This window comes from Stegastes partitus, unplaced genomic scaffold (genome assembly GCF_000690725.1).
Source record: "Stegastes partitus isolate 25-593 unplaced genomic scaffold, Stegastes_partitus-1.0.2 Scaffold814, whole genome shotgun sequence".
Lineage (NCBI taxonomy): Eukaryota > Metazoa > Chordata > Actinopteri > Pomacentridae > Stegastes > Stegastes partitus.
Window position 1 is genome coordinate 43,645 of NW_007578545.1, and position 19,296 is coordinate 62,940.

General features: G+C 40.1%; 1 protein-coding gene across 4 annotated transcripts; it reads left to right on the plus strand.

Annotated features, from left to right (window-relative positions):
- Positions 1–3,621: 3,621 nt before the first annotated feature.
- Positions 3,622–18,325, plus strand: LOC103365129 (hephaestin-like protein 1). Of its 4 annotated transcripts, none has more exons than XM_008292482.1 (20): positions 3,622–3,920; positions 5,584–5,828; positions 7,030–7,242; positions 7,571–7,783; positions 8,090–8,344; positions 9,240–9,408; positions 11,222–11,355; positions 11,505–11,636; positions 12,212–12,417; positions 12,635–12,779; positions 12,959–13,171; positions 14,859–15,075; positions 15,187–15,326; positions 15,402–15,527; positions 15,661–15,767; positions 15,880–16,114; positions 16,576–16,715; positions 16,853–17,006; positions 17,122–17,136; positions 17,885–18,325. In XM_008292482.1, exons 1-20 carry the CDS (start codon positions 3,745–3,747, stop codon positions 17,974–17,976), a joined length of 3,327 nt encoding a protein of 1,108 aa, XP_008290704.1. In that variant the 5' UTR covers positions 3,622–3,744; the 3' UTR covers positions 17,977–18,325. The 4 variants fall into 4 exon arrangements, with proteins under 4 accessions (XP_008290704.1, XP_008290705.1, XP_008290706.1 ...); XM_008292483.1 differs by having other exon boundaries at positions 17,894–18,325; XM_008292484.1 differs by having other exon boundaries at positions 17,897–18,325.
- Positions 18,326–19,296: the final 971 nt, after the last annotated feature.

Below are 19,296 nucleotides of genomic sequence, written 5' to 3' on the forward strand. Positions count from 1 at the left end.
GGGCTACTTTATACAAGTGAAATAAAAAATATTCATTATTAAAATACAGATAGATTGACAGGTGATGGGTAAAATAGATGGATCTAATAAAAGCAGTAATGATAATACTAAAATAATAAAAATGAAGTAACAAACGAACATTGAATAGAGTGAAATTTGTAAATAACTGAACAAATAGATCATTGTCAGTCATTGTTCTGTTACCACTGTTATTGATAATTCCCTTACCTTTTGTAACTGTGTGCCAGACCCGTCATTCTCTTACCATTTGTTGTCTATCCGATCGCTTCATTCAATCACCTTTTGTTCTCATACCTCCTGTCATTTATAAGCAACTACATGGGTCATCAGACTCCCCATTCAACCCTGTTTTGTTATTTGTTCTCTTACATCTTGTCATTGATCAGCAACTATATACTAAGTAACCACTATTGACTTTAGCATTTACATACAGTCTTCATAGTCAAAGAAATGTACCCATAGCCCGAATGTGAAGTTTGCTATAGTGGGGTGTTCATTAGTATGGGCTTACCAACACAGAGTGTGAGTCTTTGAAGGAAAGCCAAACCAGGACATTTGCAGAGTTACACATTTTATAGGGTATGTCAGAGGGTAGGGAGGGCCGTACAAAACATGAATCTGCTTCATGCACTAATAACTTTTCTTTTACTTCCACCAGCTTAGAGAAGAGACACATTGAAATTGTACTTTTTCTGTGATTTGGTGTGAATCAGCACTGATTTAAATGTCTTTGCTTTTCCTGCATTTTCTAAACAAGCAGTTCTCAAAAGGTGACATGAAGAGAGAGAGAGAGATGGGGAAAAGCCATCATTCCTGAAAATCAGTTTCAAAGGTCATTACGAAAGAGACAGTGTGGCAAGATGTAAGGGGGTTGTTATTTGCTTTATTGCTACAAACATCACAAGTTCATTTGTCACTTACCGGTTGCTCACTAGAACTTGGCTTAAAATGTAAATCGTCCTCAATCTTAAATAAGTGTATAAATCTGAGTTCAGATAAGTGTTTAACACTTACTGATAACATTACTGTGAAAAATGTGCTAGGTCCACCTGGTGCTCAGGTCCAGGCACGTACATTGTAGGAATGTACATACTAGAATAATTTTGCCAGCATTTCTTTCATAAACTTGGTGGTAGTGGACTTGAATACAAACATCCATCCATCCATTATCTATTCAACACTTAATCCTCACTAGGGTCGCGGGGGGGCTGGAATCTATCCCAGCTGACTTAGGGCGAAGGCAGGGGACACCCTGGACAGGTCACCAGTCTATCACAGGGCTACACTTAGAGACAGACAACCAAGCACACTCACATTCACATCTACGGACAATTTAGAATCACCAATTAACCTCAGCATGTTTTTGGACCTTGTGGGAGGAAGCTGGAGAACCCGGAGAGAACCCACACTGCACGGGGAGAACATGCAAACTACACGCAGAAAGATCCCGGTGCCCCCACCAGGACGCGAACCTGCAAACTTCTTGCAGGCAACAGTGCTACCAACTGCGCCACCTTGCAGCAAATACAAACATTACACAGCTAAAACCAGCTTGAGAATAGCACAGAGATCCGTCAGATTCGGTGGAGCTTCAAATTGTTACTCTCCTGTTTACAGAAAGTTATAGAGAAATCACCTAGCGGGCATCAAGTTGCATTTCCAGAGGTGTCCATCTCATACTTAAGCACTCAGTCAGCATGGGGCCTGACTGAGAATAAATTAAAATTCAAGTACTCTTGTGGAACAGTGTGTTCCTGCAATGAGCTTGGATTTCAGAGGGCACAATGTATCTTCTATTTAGACAAAAGATAACAGTCAACTCCTGAGCTCAAGGACTTGGCCCCATGGTGACCCACAAGCACATAACAGAACATGACGACTGGGTAGCAGCAGCTTTGCTTCTTTAAGGACCCAATATAGCCTGGTACAACCTTTACACCTAATGTACTTGTTTTTACACTTAATCACAAGTATGTTTCCAGTGTAGATTGTACAGATTGACTTGAGGGCATTATAGAAAGCTCAAGAGTAAACTCATTAAGCAAAATGAACAGGAAGTCCCCACGATGACTAGAATATGGTTGCTTGTGTATTATCAGTGTCCTACATTTGCACTGTGGGTTCAAAGTCATCAGTTCACCAAGGCCACACTGGCTGTGCTGCTCAGACTTGGTCAGCAGGTGTCAGCCTCAGCTAGTGGATGTAAAACATGACTCACAGCTTCAGGCTGAAAGATGCTGGGTTGTAGCTACTGGGTCAAGGGGAATGCGCCTCATCATGAGCTGGCTTTAAAATTTTTCACGTGATGAAGTGCAGTGGTTGTACAGTGTTGCTGCGTACATATTTTGATGTGCTGACGGTGTCACTAAGATACTTCCCATGAAAGAGTCAGCTATATGGGCTGAGCATGTGACAAGAATTTGGATTTTTTTTCTTTGTTCTAAAAGTACTCACACAATAAACTCATGCATTTATTCAAGGGCAACAGGTTAAGGACAGGAAAATACGTGTTTAACTCCTGTGTGCAGGTATAGATATGTGTAAAAGAGCATGTTTGAAAATTAACTGAAGGTTTTGTGCAAATTGTGGAAAATCTGATGATACAGGAATAAATACAGTTATTATTAGATACAAAGTTACTGACACTTTATATACATGAAGTTGGTAGATGACAATGAATCAGAAAGCAATGTTGATGGAATGAAAATATTAACATGTATGTCATTTTACAGATTCAGGGTTCAAGATTTGGAGTTGCAGTGGTTTTCAGTGAATGAACCTCTGGATTACTTTGTTGCTGCTGCTACAATTTTTTTTACTAAGAAACCCATAGACATAGAAGACAAAATGGAAAAACTGTGCAAAACCAAATAATTAGTTTTAACTATTAAAAGCCTGGCTTCTCCAATTACAATTTAGTGCAGGGCTGTGTCGGTTAAGTTTAGGTGGAGTTTGTGGTGCCCTTGTTTAAATCCGTTACTTTCATTTTCATTTTAAGTCATCAACAACTTTTGGGTTGCCAGGTAGTGTACCTTGGTTGCCAGGTTGGCTTGTCAAAGAGTTTTAAACCTACAACTATCTATTTATTATTGCATTGCCAACATGAATATCCTTTTAATTATGACGAAGTGTTTTACCATCCAAGTTTTTCTTATTAATAGATGGTCTAAAACCATTAAATCAGATATAAACTAGAGGTTGCAACTTCGTTAGAACCCCAGACAGAAATTGGTGCAGGGATTTAGTGCAGTTACTTCTGCAATGTGCGGAAATCTACTGATGTTAAGCCTTCAAATTAAACAACACATGGTATCTCTAAATCAAACTTGCGCACAGAGACCTACTCAGGTGCTTATTCATCACCTGTGGAAAGTTGAAAGCCAAATTAAGTAGACCCATGCTGCCTGACTTTGCTCTTTACAATAAGCAGATCAATTACCTTAATTTCCCAGCATGGAAATTTCAATTACATCAAACAATAATTAACTCGAGAGCACGGAGTGGTTATCCGCGCACATCCGATACCACTGGAGGCGGTCACACCGTCGTTGGCCTCTGGCTGAATAGACTAACTGTTTTCCTTTGCAGAGTTTCATAAGTGCTGCAGCCCCGACGCACGAACCTACTTTCATGGAAGAGTCGGGGGGTGTTACCACTTGTTCCTCTTGATCCAAAACGCGCCAAATACTCGCGTCCTGCGCTTGACAAGGAGATCATCTAAACATGGCACGGATTTCGTGGCTGTTTGCGAGCTGTTGGTTACTTTTCCTCTCCTCCTCCGCCGCGGAAGAGAAACGCAGCAGGGAGAGAGTTTACTACGTGGGGATCATTGAGGACTTCTGGGATTACGCACCAAGTGGAAAAAACCTGCTTAACGGCAAAGACGTCGAAAACGATGAGTGAGTTGTTAGTTGGAAAATGTGTGTTGAGATTAGTCGAGGTCGCTTCATGCCATCAGCTGTTTATCTGATCACATCGAATCCACTCTGATCGATCTAAAGTGGAGGAACTGTGATTAAAGAAGAGCTATTAAAAGAAGAGTGTAGAGAATAGAAAAGGGTAAAAAGTTGTGTGTTATCTTGTTGGGGTGTGACGGTGTCTAAACCTCAGGAGGGCTTGTTGTGTGCTTTGCTGGCAGTAGATGCACAGGGAAGATGACAGTGACTCTCTCTCATGAGATCAGAGGTTTACTTTACTGTGTGTTTCTCTGAGCAAAATATAACAGGAAACAGACAGTCTAGAAATGAGAGAATAATCTATTTGCATCACACCAGCAATTCTGGGATGTTACCCAAATATGAAGTTGCTGTGCTCCAAAAATATGTGAGAATAATCAAGTCTGGAATTTCTAAGGACTGTGTGACTGTGTTTTGCAGTTAAGTTTTGGCTGTTTAGATACAAAATAATACTGGTAACCTGACCTACAATTGCTATCATATATATATTACAGGGTCACTGCTCTGATAACTTGTCAGGGGTGAATTATTATCACTAATTAACGGCCTGATAACTTATCTGTGTTTCTGTGTGGTCATGGTGATTTAAAGTCAGAAAATCACACACAACCTGGGACACGCTACATGCAGATAAATTAACTTTCTATTAAAGAAGACCCCAAGTTAAAAAAAAAAAAAAAGCCCATCGTCATACATCGATACATGATGAATGTAGTTATGTACATTTTCCAAAGATGGTGGGACTGATTGTGCCACCATTTATCTCTTTCTTGTAAGAGTCAAAAAACCTTGAGGCGTAACAGAGATGTCGCAATCATGCGCAATGCTGGACTTTCCTGACTTACTTGGTCAGCTCTTCCAAGACTGGTTTTACTCAAAACAAGCTGTTTCAGCAGACACTATAAAGTAATGTTTATGTCCTTCACGTATCATTTCGTCTTTTTCTTTCCGTTTTACTGATTATTGTATTCACAGGCAGATTTCTACAAATTATGCTTCTTCCGGTGTCATGTGTAGCCCATCATAAAAAAAGTGGTGGTATGTTAAATCCACATAACCAGTGGCGGAAGCACAGTAGCCTTTTATTGCTTTTAACAGGTGCTCAGTAAATCCACTGTCATCAGAATGTCAGCGAGGTTGTCAGTGCAACACATTTGTAAATTATTAAAGGTGCTTTTTGTCCTCCCTCTCTTACAGTTCCAGTAACAGGTTATTAGCCTTCAGAGACATGTTATCATAATAATGATATGTCTAATTCTTATAAAGATGCAATTTGTTCTGCAGCATTACATGTACAGTTGTGGGGATTTATGACCCAGTCCACATACGCGCTAAAAAGAAATTTTCCCTGTTAGACAGTAATCAAGTAATATCATCTCAAAGATAAGTCTGAGCTATGGGAGAAATCTTTAGACAATGTCATCACGCTTTTTGCCATATTTGCACGACCACATGTCATTGCAATCCTGTGTTGTAGAAGCTGATAATAATCTGACTTTAACCTTCAGAAATGCCACAACAGGATTAAAGGCTGCCTCTTTCTTCTGTGTAACCACTGCGCTGTCTGTATCTCATTCTCCTTGTCTCCTATCCAATACAATCTCAGGCATGCATCTGTATTCCTGGAGAGAGGGCCCCACCGTGTTGGCAGTCGTTACAAGAAGGCGATGTTCCGGCAGTATACAGATGCTACCTACAGTCGCCTGGCTCCTCGACCTGATTGGCTGGGTTTTCTGGGACCCATACTGCGAGCTGAGGTTGACGACGTTATCGTGGTCCATCTGAAGAACTTTGCGACGAGGAACTACTCGATGCATCCCCATGGGGTTTTCTACGAGAAGAATGCAGAGGGTAAAGTGTCCCATGATGATCATACTGTATGTGGACAGGGAATAAGGCATGCTGCATTTACACACAAAGAGAAACATGCACGATCAAAGAGGTGTCAGTCAGGGTTTCTTCTAAAATGACGTTTATAAATGTGTTCTATAATCACTCAGATTGAAAAGTCAGCTGCACATATGTAGAAATAATTTATATATATATCATGAATGATTACATGCCCAGTGGATTTTCTGCCCAGCTTTTATGGTCCAAACAACAACATAACATTTAGAAAAGGTTCATAAAAATCCAGTTCAACAGAGAACAAGTGAAGCTGTTCTGCTAAACACTTCCTTTAAGAGAGCATTTTATTCAGGCCATAGCGTATTTCTCCAGGGAAAATAGTTATTTTCCAAAGCATAAATATATCATTATGATAGCAGCAGTATATTATTATTTATATTATTCTGTGCCAGGCTGTCTCTGATAACAAGATAATGACAGGTTGAAAATGAAGATGGACAAACAAACATAATCTAGACAGAATGAGTCAGTTTAGGCCTATGGAACAATGCAAAAAGTGACACCTCACAGCTTCAGGAAGCGAGTGGCTGTTACAGAAGAAATCCTGTAAAATACGTCTCCTTAGTGTCCTGAACTTTGCTGCTCTCTGTTATGCAAGACCAGATCACTCCCCTCCACTCATGCAGTGGATGCATCCTGTCGAAGGAAATTTGAGAGTCTCGCGGGAACTGAAACCGAAACTAAAATGTGCTTTTTTTTCTCTTCTCGAAACAGAGTGTGGCTTTTGTACTGCTAGTTCAGAGATCAGACCCATGCAACTTTGAGCAATACATTTTTATATGCAGCATCTTGGGCAGGAAGGAAGTTGATGGTGTTACGATAAGTGCATTTCTGACTTTGTCACAAAGGTCATTTATGCTTTTATTGGTAGACAGTGGCAGAAAACTTAAAAGACACATATATAAACAAATGACCTTGATTTTGGGAACCTCCTCTGAAGAATGTGATTATTAACCCTTTTTGTTGCAGTTGAGGAATAATTTATTTCACACATAATACTTTCTAAATGATTCTAAACGAGTGCCTACTACATGGTAGTGAGCATTCCACAGCCTTTAAGTGAAAGCAACCAGGCTCAACTGCTCTCCACACTTAAGAGGAAACCGAATGATCTCAGAGTAAACACTGTGTATTTGTCTAACAGGCGCACTCTATCCAGATGGGACATCAAAGAGTTTGAAGATGGATGACTCTGTTCCTCCTAGAGGAAGCTACACCTACCGCTGGGAGGTCAAACCAGAATTTGCCCCCACAGATGATGATGCCAACTGCCTGACCTGGGTCTACCACTCTCATTTGGACGCCCCCAAGGACATCGCCTCAGGACTTATTGGAGCCCTGCTCACATGCAAGAAAGGTGCAAAGACAAGTGAATATATGCCATTCGCCTCCCATCAGAGGAAAAGTTTCCTGCAATGTGTCTATATATGCATTGTGTGCCTGTCAGATCAAGTCAAATCAAATATATTGAAGCCTTTTGTGACTTAAACTGTGATTAACCCTTAATCATAGTTTATGCTTATTTAAACCAATAATAAAAACAAGCAAAACGCTCCCCAGCTTTAAGCTCTTAATGATTACATTGAAAATTTGCCAAGGAAAGCTTCACAGGAAAATCAAATATGTTGGTAAAGCACAGGCAAACAGAGATTAAATGTGCCTTTTTAATTTCTCTCTGAGTGCAGGAATCTTGAAGGAGACTAATGAACTAGTTTCATCAAAGCCAGAGTCTGTTGTCGAGTCAGCCCGCAACGATGTGGACCAGGATGTCTTCTTGATGTTCAATGTGGTGGATGAAAACCTGAGTTGGTACCTGAAGGACAACATTCAGAACTGCTCTGATCCAGCTGGAATCGACATAGAAGACCCAGACTTTGAAGAGTCAAACCTGATGCATGGTGAGAGACTTTCTAAAGTTGTTTGAACATGACAGATCTTTTGTTTGTAATATTAGATGTTGATTTGTTTCTTTGACAACATCTAATAATTCTTATCACAATTTTCTTTTTTTCCTCCTCTCTACATACAACAGAGTTGTCTACATTATAAAAATTATTTTAAGTGTTTTCCCAACTAATTTACTTGACATCAAACTTAATGTTAAGTAATTCCATAAACAACTGATAAAAACAAGGTTTACTGGCAAAATGTCTTCTTTTTGTCCTTTCATCGTACCCCTGTCTGTGTTTTTCTCTGTGTGACAGCTATTAATGGGTACATGTTTGGTAATCTGCCCGGGATCAAGTTATGCCAAAACCGTCCGGTAGCCTGGCATTTGTTTGGCATGGGTAACGAGGTAGACATTCATACTGCCTTTTTCCATGGGAATACTCTGCTGGACCGGGGCCACCGCACTGACACCCTCAGCCTGTTCCCAGCCACGTTTGCGACAGCTGAGATGATCCCAAAAGCAAGAGGGAAGTGGCTGCTGACCTGCCAGGTTAATGACCACTTACAGGGTAGGACACCTGATCTTTAACCTCTGTGTCACCTTTGACCTCTCGGTTCTGAGACTTTGCTGGCTGTGCAGATTTACTGACAATGAAGATTGCATTTTTGTGGAGTTAGGAAACTTTACCACAACAAGGACTCTGCAGCACCATTGTCTCCACAAATCCTGGCATATCCTGGCATAGCAGTAGAAATACATGCTCTGCTTGATCGATTTCTACTTGAAATATGCCAGGACTTGTGGAGACGATGATGCTGCAGGGTCATTGTGCTGGTCACACACACTTACTTCAGATGGACTCTGTTTATTCCGTTTTATTGAGAGCCTCTGTTCATGGGTGAAATATGGTCTTAATACAAAAGATTTTGATACAAGTCTCTTACAAAGCAATTCATGGCACATTGAAGGGTTTGTGCATATTTAAAATGCCTTTATTCTACCTGTCAATATATATTTAATGCCAGGACTTGTATTCTAAGGCTGTCCAAAGTCCACTGAACATATAAATGAACCAGCCATACTTGCTCAACATGCTATGAATCATTCTGACACATATGAAGTACCACTCCTTTGTATCAAACAACATACCTTTTGTAATGCCCTATTCTTGAACCTGTCTCTTTCAGAAAAAGTAACATTTCTATTTTACAGATATATTTACTTTAAAAAATCACAGCATTTACAGTTTTACATGATCTGATTCTCTCAGATCCTGGAAATGAACTCTTGTCCCACAGCTACTACAAGATAAGCAAGCTGAACCCTGGAAGAATATTTTTTTAACCATTAAATCTGACCCTTTGGACTCATCAGGTTTACCTGAAGTTCCACGTTCACCACAAGCGCTTACTAATGTAAATTGTGTTGTGTGTAATGTGTGTGTGTGTCTTCATCTGTTCCAGCTGGGATGCAGGCCTTTTATGAAGTGAAGTCATGTGACGGTGAGGTCGGCTCCACAGCAAGCGGCGGTGTTGTGAGGAATTACTACCTGGCAGCAGAGAAGGTCGTGTGGAGCTATGCTCCCTCAGAAAAGGATTTGATTAATAATGTACCCCTGACTGAGGCTGACAGGTGGGCAGACATGTTGATATCAAATTATCAGTGAAAAGTTTAATCAATGGCAACAGAGAGTCACTGCAAGATTAAGATCTAGTCATTGTTTAGCCCAGTGTAGTTAAAAACTTGTTTCAGAGTTTCTATTAAAAAAAACCCCAACGTGACCTGCTTTTCCCAAATTACTTCAAGGTCCCATCGTGTACCCTTTCTCAGTAAATTAATCAGAGGCCCACATATCCTCAGAATGTGTCTTTTCATTTTTCAACTCAAAAAACTACAAAGATGGTTCATTTTTACTATGAATGTATAACCCCTGGCTTTAGCCCTGTTCTAAATGTGCTGTTTCAGTATCAGTACTGAAAACAGCTGCTTCTGCCCACATTGCCTTCAGGGAAAAAAAATCGGTGTCTACAATTAACAGGATAGAACAAAACAATTCACAGCACAGTAATGGACACAGATGCAATTGTGTGTCTGTGATCACTTCTAACTTTCTCTCTGAGTGATCATTTTGCACAGACATATTGCCAAATTCACAGCACAAACAGTTTTTTTTGCACGACAATGGTCATGGTGGTCATAAAATCAGTTGTTTCGCATTGCAGAGCTGCTGATTTGGCTGCATTTCATACTTGCTCCCTTATCTGACAACAGAAACAAAAAATATATGTAAATGGGAACTACTTTATTGGGATTTTAGCTGTATTTGAATGCAGTACATGTGAGCACAGAGAGCAGGAGAGAAGATAGAAAACGCAGCTGAAGTTGATGTATAACAGGCAAAATAAAATGACAGTAACCCACTCAGGCCTTGTTTATTAGTAGATAGTTTCTACCATCTCTGAATGTCCCATTACAATTTCCACAGAGTTCTGATTATTGGGCATACGATCAACGGTAATAGTAACGTTAGCCAAAGCTGACGGTAAAATTAGCCACAATAGCTGCACACAGTGTTAACACAAAGGAATTTCCTATTGATGTTTGGACATTGCCATCAATAATAAAAGTAATCCATTGAGTCTGCAGATGCTGGGAGTGCATTAAGGCTCTTGCAGTCAACAACAGAACATTTGGTGTGCTTTACTCATGGCTGAGACATTTTAGAGTTAGCAGAAGCAGCTCCACAAAGTAAATAAACCTGGAGGACTGAAAGCCAGCTGCTCATCCTGAACGACTCACCTTCCAAGCAGTGGGCAGTGAGGGGACAGGATTTTGAAAAGTTTGACCTAGACGACTATTGGTTCATTATCTGGTACACAGAAGCTCAGTAAAATTCTTACTGGCTTGCAAGGCTGGGAGGATATCTAGTTATGAGGAGGCTTGAGAAATGACAGAAGTAAACACCTTCATGTCAAAACAGTTTTTACTTTACACATCCAAGTTTATAATGACCACAAAACTTAATAATAAAAAAACAAAACAAAACAAAACAAAAAGAAACACACTGTGGAACCTCTACATAGTCCTGAGCCATGTACAGTTTCGTCTGGTGGTCTCTTCGCTATCAGTCTTCCTTTCTGTCTAAGGCCGGCCTTCTGTTTGTGTGGCAGATTATACGTGAGCTGGCCAGTCCTGCGGTGAGGTCGGGTTTGTTGTGTCTAGAATAAACAATGTGGATAATGTTGCAGTGACTTGGTTGTTGTTGTTCTCTGACCTGGCTCGGTGAAGCCTCTCTGACTGGCTGTCGCTTGTTCTGTTTATATTCTCTGAAGTATGACATTACAGACTGCTTCTTCATTTAGGTCACACAAACCTCTTCCCTGTCCTCCTCGCTGACACAGTTTGTGTTTCCTTCCTCCCACTATCCCACCCCATCCTCTTGCAGTGCATCAGAGATGTTTTTTGGAAGGGATGGTGGAAGGATTGGAGGTCGCTACCTGAAAGTGATATACAAAGAGTACACAGACAATACCTTCACCACTCTAAAATCACCTGATCCTGGACATCTAGGAATCCTGGGTAAGGCCTCTCTTTTTCATCAAGTTTCACATCTGAAAAAAATCAGATGCCCTCTTTTGTAGTTTGTTTACTGGTATATGCTTGTGTGTTTCACCATTGTTGTTTCTACACCTACGGTTTAGTTACAATATTCTTCTGCTTTTGTCCAGGTCCAGTTCTGAGGGCAGAGGAGGGAGACACTCTCAGGGTTACGTTCATGAATAAGGCTGATAGACACTACAGCATCCAGCCTCACGGCCTTCACTATGACAAGCGCTTCGAGGGAAGCAGCTATGAGGATGGTGAGGAAGCAGCCTGTTGCATTGCCCCTGATTCTAGCTGCACAGTCAAGAAAAAAGCACCCATGATTGTCTTTTAAGTGTAAGGGGAAAGGATTCATTCATCATCTGTCAGACTAAGATTGGCCCAGGCATACATTTGTATGATTATTGCTTCAAGACTAAAGAATATTTCATTCTTTATGCTTCTGATATTGACCAGATCAAAGCTAATTGGCCACAGAATTTTCTTTTATGGAAGAATTCTTGCTGACAAGTTAAGGTGAAAATATATGCAGAAATTTAAAAAATGGTAACACGTAGTCATCGTAATCAAATAAAAAACAGTTGTGCATGAACTAGAATGTGAAAGAAGACAGACATCCCCAGGTTTTTGGGTGTATATTTTAACCGCAAAAGTCTATTTCTAAGATCAGTTGTCTCATTACGTCAATCGTGCTACAAATATGCATTGTTAGAATGATACCGTTACTAATGTTTCTAGGCGCTAAGCAAAGTGATGAGACAATTCCTTCAAGTGTTGTCTCTGCAGGCGCTGAATTATAGCACACATAATTATTTTAGTTCTTTTATTGTAGGTGTTAACAAGCCAGGCTCCCACGTCGGTCCAGGTGAGAACTTCACCTACACCTGGCAGGTGCTGGAAGGCCCGTCTTCATCCGACTCTCCCTGTATTCCCTACCTGTACTACTCTGGCGCCGATCCTGCCAGGGACACTAACTCTGGATTGGTTGGACCTCTGCTCGTGTGCAAGAAAGGAGTGCTGGGAGCAAGAGGAACAGAGGTGCTGTTTTACTACCTGTTCACACGCACATTGAATGAAAATTCTCCCATTTAGGGAAATTTAACCAGTGAATATATGTTTTTTTCCCCCCACGTTACATGACTATTAAAATATGGCACTGATTGTTTGTGTGCTGTTAACTGCACCCACAATCTGCAACCCAACCCCCTCGCCTTACTGTTTCCTGGCTTGTGTGTGTGTGTGTATTGTTTAACAGAAGGGTGTGGATAAGGAGTTCTTCCTCCTATTTTCTGTCATGGATGAAAACATGAGCTGGTATTTGGACGAGAATATTGACAAGTTTGGCAGCAATCAGACAAATCCAGAAGACGAGGACTTTGAGGAGAGCAATATGATGCATGGTAATCAGTGTGTCTGGTGGAGGATGTGTATTTTTACTTAGTTTGAATGCCATTTGATTGATAATGACAGTAGCTCATATACCATTAGTGTCATATTTTGCAAAATAATGCTGGTGCTTCTGTGCCATTTCTTCACTTGTGTGTGTATTTTTCTGATTACACCTTACCTTTCACTTCAGCTGTAAACGGACTCATGTATGGGAACCTTCTCGGACTGGAGATGTGTGCCGGGGACAGAGTTAGGTGGTACACTTTTGGACTAGGTACAGAGGTGGACATCCATGGTGTTTATTTCGAGGGGAACACCTTCAAGAAACAGAGCACAACACGTGACACCGTCAACATGTTTCCTCACACCACTGCCAACGTCGCCATGCAGCCAAACACTCCCGGTTAGTTCTATTGCTCTTTTAATACACACACTCACAAACAAATGGTGCCTCCACTCAGAAACCAGAGAGTTTTCTCTCACACACATTGTCATAGTCACATTGTTTTAGGTTTTGTTTGACAGGCACGTTTAGCTTTCACAAACATGCTTAGATTATCTTGTATCCTGTGACGTATACACAACTCTCAACACAATACAAAGAGGGAAATGTCAAAACTACCTGTAGTATATTTAGAGTATTTACTTTATAATGATATACTGTATGTCTGATGCCTCCATTCTTACCCATTAAAAGACAAACTATACAATTAAGTGGTTAATTAGAAAAAAACAGACTATGTCAACAGGCCATCCCCTTTTTTTGTTGTTGTTGTTTTTTTTAGTTTGATGTATTTAGGTATAGAGATGTTGTTTCGCAAAATCCCTAACATGAGTTTTTACAGGCAGGCTTGTTGAATCATTGTCAGGTATCAAGAGAAAATATTGTAAATACAGTTCAATATAACAAAGAATGTGGTATTGACATTCTTTAATTTTTTTATCTTAATGATTAGTGCTCTCACATTCTCAAATACAAATACAGATACAAGAGGTGCATGTGTCATTAGAATACTGGATTGTTATCTCTGCAATAAAACAGTTGAGTATGAATTTCCTTAAGTCCAAAGATCAACAAAGGAAAAGTAGTAAGCTATAGTGAATGTTAATCTTTACAAATCCCCTTCAAACATCTGTGAAAATAGTTTTTTGTTTTTGTTTTTTTGTTTTGTATTTGTTTCCTTAGAATTGTTTCAGTCAGCAAGTTAACTTTAAAAAAAAAAATGTTTATCTACACGTGCTTTAGTGGAAATTCCCGAATCTCTGAATAAGCAAATATTTTACAGTTCAGAGTAAAGTTCAGTCATTAAAGGGAAGTAGTAAAGAGTGTAATTTAAGGCTCAGACAGCACAAAACATGCTCTAAATTTGTAGAATAAAACAATAGCATTATAATTTGAAGTCTACATGTTTCAAACTAACCTAACATACAGACATTTACAGCTCCTTGCCAACATGTTATTGCAAAAAAAAAAAAAAAAAGTATTTTCTAGCCACGAAGCAGCAATGCAGGTCAAATCAGTTTAGCTTTGCAAGAAAGGTGTACACCACAGATGTAGTTTATGACTAATATGTTTATACTAACCTGTCCAGGGTGTCCCCTGCCTTCGCCCTAAGTCGGCTGGGATAGACTCCAGCCCCCCCGCGACCCTCGTGAGGATTAAGCGGTGTATAGATAATGGATGGATGGATAATATAAGATGTGAATCTCTTTAGGCCGCACCCCTCCTCATGACGCATGTCCAATAGGCAGTAGAGTTTTCATGGTTTAGAGTTGGAAAATGTGCATAGAAATAAAGAGATGTTCAGAATACTTGCCTAACACAAAACACAGTTTCTTTACAATGTCACCACTAACAGCTCATAATCACATTGGTCTGGGAGATTTCCTTCAATACACTTTATATGTGTATTAAAAATAGAAAATGAGCATCCGTCTCTCCCAAATAAGCCACTAAATTGTTTTCAGAGAGCTAATGCCAAGATGTTTTTTTTCAACAGTGTGTGTTTCAGCTGCAAATGTTCGCACCAAAGCCAAAAAATATTCATTCATGTGTCCAAATCCCCAACCTTGTTTCATCCTTCTGGCAGGTTTGTTTGAGGTGAGCTGCAGAGTAACAGACCACTACTCGGCTGGCATGAGGCAGCGTTACAAAGTGAACCAGTGCCCAGGGAAAAAAGTGAAGCACACAGACACAGAGCCAACCAACATTGTACAATATTTTATCTGTGCTGAGGAAATAGAGTGGGACTACTCACCTGAGAGAGACTGGGAGCTGGAGAAACACCACGGCACATTAAAGGACAGGTGTGTAAGCAAGATAATTGTGGGATGATGTATTTCAGTGTTGGAGTCTGTGATTAGTGGCATAACTTATTACTGTTTGTTAATGGAAGCAAATTGGTACATGTCTCCCAGTCCAGGCAACATGTTTGTGAAACAAGAGAAGGACAGAATTGGCTCGCGTTATAAGAAGGTGGTGTACAGAGAATACACTGATGACACCTTCACAGTTCAGAAGAAACGGCACCCAAACCAGCAACACCTGGGAATTATGGGTAAGTTTAGCTGCTCTTTATGTCATTTTTCCCAAAAAAGAATGAGGATGACACAAAATTTCTTTTATCTTGTAGGTCCAATAATAAAGGCAGAGGTAGGAGAGCAGATCGTGATCACGTTTAAGAACAGCGCCAGCCGACCATACTCGATTGGCGCACATGGAGTTAAGGCCAGTGGCGCACACATTCCTGTCGAACCTGGTGAGGAGCACAGTCAAGTAAATAAAATGTTGGCTGTTTCTGGTCTTATCTAAGGATCAAACTACAAAACTCTGGCCTTTACTTCAAAGTATTGGGATTAATACTTGTTTGCTTTATGTTCTCCTGCCATCAGGCATAATTTTGGAGGTGAACTGGGATGTTCCTCAAAGCTCTGGTCCAGGGATCACAGATCCTAACTGCATCTCTTATGCCTACTACTCCAGTGTTGATTTCATTAAGGTACACTTTCCCTGCATGCAGTGACGGTCACTGATAGTGTAACCTGTGTGTTTAAAGAGCAGCTGAAACATTAGCTGTTTGTGACAGAGCGGCCTCATTTGTTTATGTTCAGGATCTGTACAGTGGTCTTCTGGGGCCTCTGGTGGTATGCAGGCCCGGGACTCTGAAGCGCGGCGAGGGAGCCGACAGACAGAGGAGTGACGTGGAGAAGGAGTTTGCTCTGCTCTTTATGGTGCATGATGAAAACCAGTCCTGGTACTTGAAGGACAACATTAGAAAATACCTCGGTGTCGACCCGGAAACCTACACAGGGGATGAAGACTTTGAGGAGAGTAACATGATGCACGGTGAGAAGATAATGAAGAATACGAAGGCACAGAGAGCTAAAAGCTTTTACACAGGAAAGAATTTGAGTCAAAATGTATGTTTATTTGTGAGAAAATTCTAAAAACTATAGAATTATCAATAAAAGTACAGATAATTTTGGACTTGAGACATTTTTAATACAGTCGGGTGAGATATAGAAACCACAAATACCAAATCTAAAATATATAAGATGTAATAAAATGAATGAAACATATGCCACAACTATGTAAAACAAACTCTGAACCCTCCACAAAAGCTTGCATGCATCAGCTGAAGTTGGGCCAGCAGAACACAGCACTGCTCCTCAGCACACAGGAATGAATATACTGGGTCAAGAAAGAATCACTTATCGCACAAGTTGCCTTCGATGAGTGTTTCAATGAACCTATTGCACTTGCATGGGCACTCTTTGTCTGATTCTGTGTGAATGTGTCTCTTGCAGGGATCAATGGTAAACTGTATGGTAACCTGCATGGACTGGTGATGATGCAGGGCCAAAAAGTTGACTGGTATCTACTGGGCATGGGCAACGAAGTGGACATGCACACTGTTCACTTCCACGCTGAGACTTTTACCTACAAGGTTCGCTCGTGGTCCTTCTTGGCCTGAAACCTTTTTGTTGCTCTCATAAGATGTTTCTCAGTTCTGTTTTTTTTTTTTTACCTATTTCCTCTTCTTTGCTCCCCTTTGTTTGTGTATGTCATGTGTGTGTATGTCAGACGGACCGCATACACCGCGCAGATGTCTTCGATTTGTTCCCTGGGACTTTCCAGACTGTGGAGATGGTGGCCGGAAACCCGGGGACATGGCTGCTCCACTGTCATGTAACTGATCACATCCATGCTGGCATGGAAACCACTTTTACAATCAAAGGTGTGTATGTGTAAAGTGACATGTGCAGTCATATTCTGAGTATGCACACAGGTTGGAAAATCTGCTGAGTAAGTTTTGTCTAACATCTCATTTTTTTTTCTTTTTTTCATTCCAGATAAAGCCTCAACTGGTAAGATCTGTTTTCTTAATGTGTGCCAATTATTCCAACACCTAACACCACATAATCAGGATTAAAATCAGTATTGTGCCAATTAATCTGAAACGTCAATCTTCAGTGCATTAGTACATTGATTGTCTTCGATTAGATGATTATTTCACAACTCAAGCATATTTTAAAAGAGGGCTTTTTCACAATATAGTAAGGGAATTAGTAGAAACCAATTGATGTTTAGGATAACAGACAAAACACAGTGAATGGATTGCAGTAAACAGACTATAACATCTATAAACACGGAAATGTCCCTCGAACAACGTGGATGTTTCCTTTTGGTCTGGCTGAAGCCGGAGCATACCGCTCATTTTGCTTGTCTAACGCAACACAGGTCAAAAGTAGGACAGCAGCTATTTTCCCTGCACTGTTGTGTAATGCATTTGGAATGTGTTTTTTTTTAAATGTTATCTGTCTTTTCTTAGATAGTATTTGGTATAGGGAAAAAAGAAATATAATGTGGGTCAGCTCCCCCTGGGACCCACTTAGTAGTAGTAATGTAGTGCGGCAGATTGTGTTCTTGACTAGATAAATGTTGATAGGAATTCAATTTAATGGGAAGTTTAATGCATTGCCAGTTTTAAAGACTGGATTTGACAAAAATAAGTGTTTTGGGAAAATGTAAATTGTGACCTGCAGTGGCCCATATAGGCAAGGATAAGAGATTTTTGTGTTCGACTTTAACACTCTTTCTGACTTCCTTTTTCACTTTCTGCAGCAGCAGGAATGGAAGGCTCCATAAAGACGCTGCTGCTCTCACTACTGACAGTCGGTTTACTGGCTGTCCGTCAACTGCACTGACGAAGGTCTTTGATAGTAGATTTTGTAACCCCCACAGTGGTCATTGATGCACTTAGAAATAATTATTCGGGGGCAAAATCACTGTTGGGTATTTGTTTGCTGGAGGTCATATATGTAAATATCAAGTGATGATCAGGCCAGTAAAACTCTGTCAGCCGCTGTATAATTATGTATAATGTTAAAGACTATTTTATTTCCCAAAAAAAACATTTTATATTTTACCTCATGTTTTCTGGTGTGTTGCACTGTGTTCAGTCTTTTTAGATGAGCTGTTATTTTTTCACAGCACTGCTGCACCAAATATTTGCCTTCAGTAAGGAATGTGCAATAAAGACATTTATTTGAACTATGTTCTAGTGTTTGTGCCTGAGTGGTAATTGTTAACTGTAAAATGTTTCATGCGAACATCACACAGTTCCACAAGGTGGCGTTAAGTCAATTTGGAAACAGCCAGTTGCCAAGAGAACAGGTTAGTAATGAACCTCAGCAGAACCTGAAGCACTGCTTAACTTTGTAGTTGCTTTTACAAGAGGTAGCCACATATTTTAGCTCACCGTGGGTGCTATAACAAAATAAAGAGCATTAAAAAGTTTGACAGATGTATCCTACATACAGAGAGGTAGAGAAATAAATGCTTTATTTTTTTTTTTTAGAAAAATAAACAATGTACTGGTGGTTAATTGCGTTTGCTTAAGTACCTATTTTATCGAGATTGATACAGGCATGTGTGGTATCTCCAACAGTGTGATGGCTGATGACTGATACTCAGTTGGCTGATTGATCAGATGACCGATCAGCATGCGTAAATGGCTTTGGAGAACACTTAGATCAAGAGGGTGTTTTTCACGGTTAATCTGAAATAATTGATCACAGCAACAACGCAATTACCATATCAGTGTTTGTTTCGATAGCTGCACTGTTCGTCACTCACTCATTGATTGCCATTGATTAGTTGACCCACAGTCCAACAAGGAAAACAAGTTCCAACAGTTTACCTATGTGCTTTTTAAAAAATATTTATTTGTTTTATCACATTTGGTTTAAGCTTTAAAAAGTTTGAATTTGGTTGTGGTAAAAGAAAACTCCTAAGTGGCTTAAACTGAACTTAAACCAGTTGAGGTATCACATTGATTGTTTTGGCTGCATTCAGGACATCGAAGAGGTTAAAGCAGTCAGCAGGCGCGTTATTGATCATGCAAACCTGGAGTCATGCCAGTGTAGCATTAAGGACTGAGCTTGTGTAAGATGTTGAGAAAAGGATTGTAGCATGTTAAAAATAATAACAGTGTGTCACATTAGTAAACAGAAATGACCCAATTC

Bases quoted from the DNA above. Each gene is read 5' to 3' on its own strand.
- LOC103365129 (XM_008292482.1), top strand. From the start codon at position 3,745: ATGGCACGGATTTCGTGGCTGTTTGCGAGCTGTTGGTTACTTTTCCTC. The intron at 11,356-11,504 runs GTAAGGCCTCTC...GCTTTTGTCCAG, and splicing joins TGGACATCTAGGAATCCTGG to GTCCAGTTCTGAGGGCAGAG. The intron at 13,172-14,858 runs GTTAGTTCTATT...TCCTTCTGGCAG, and splicing joins CATGCAGCCAAACACTCCCG to GTTTGTTTGAGGTGAGCTGC.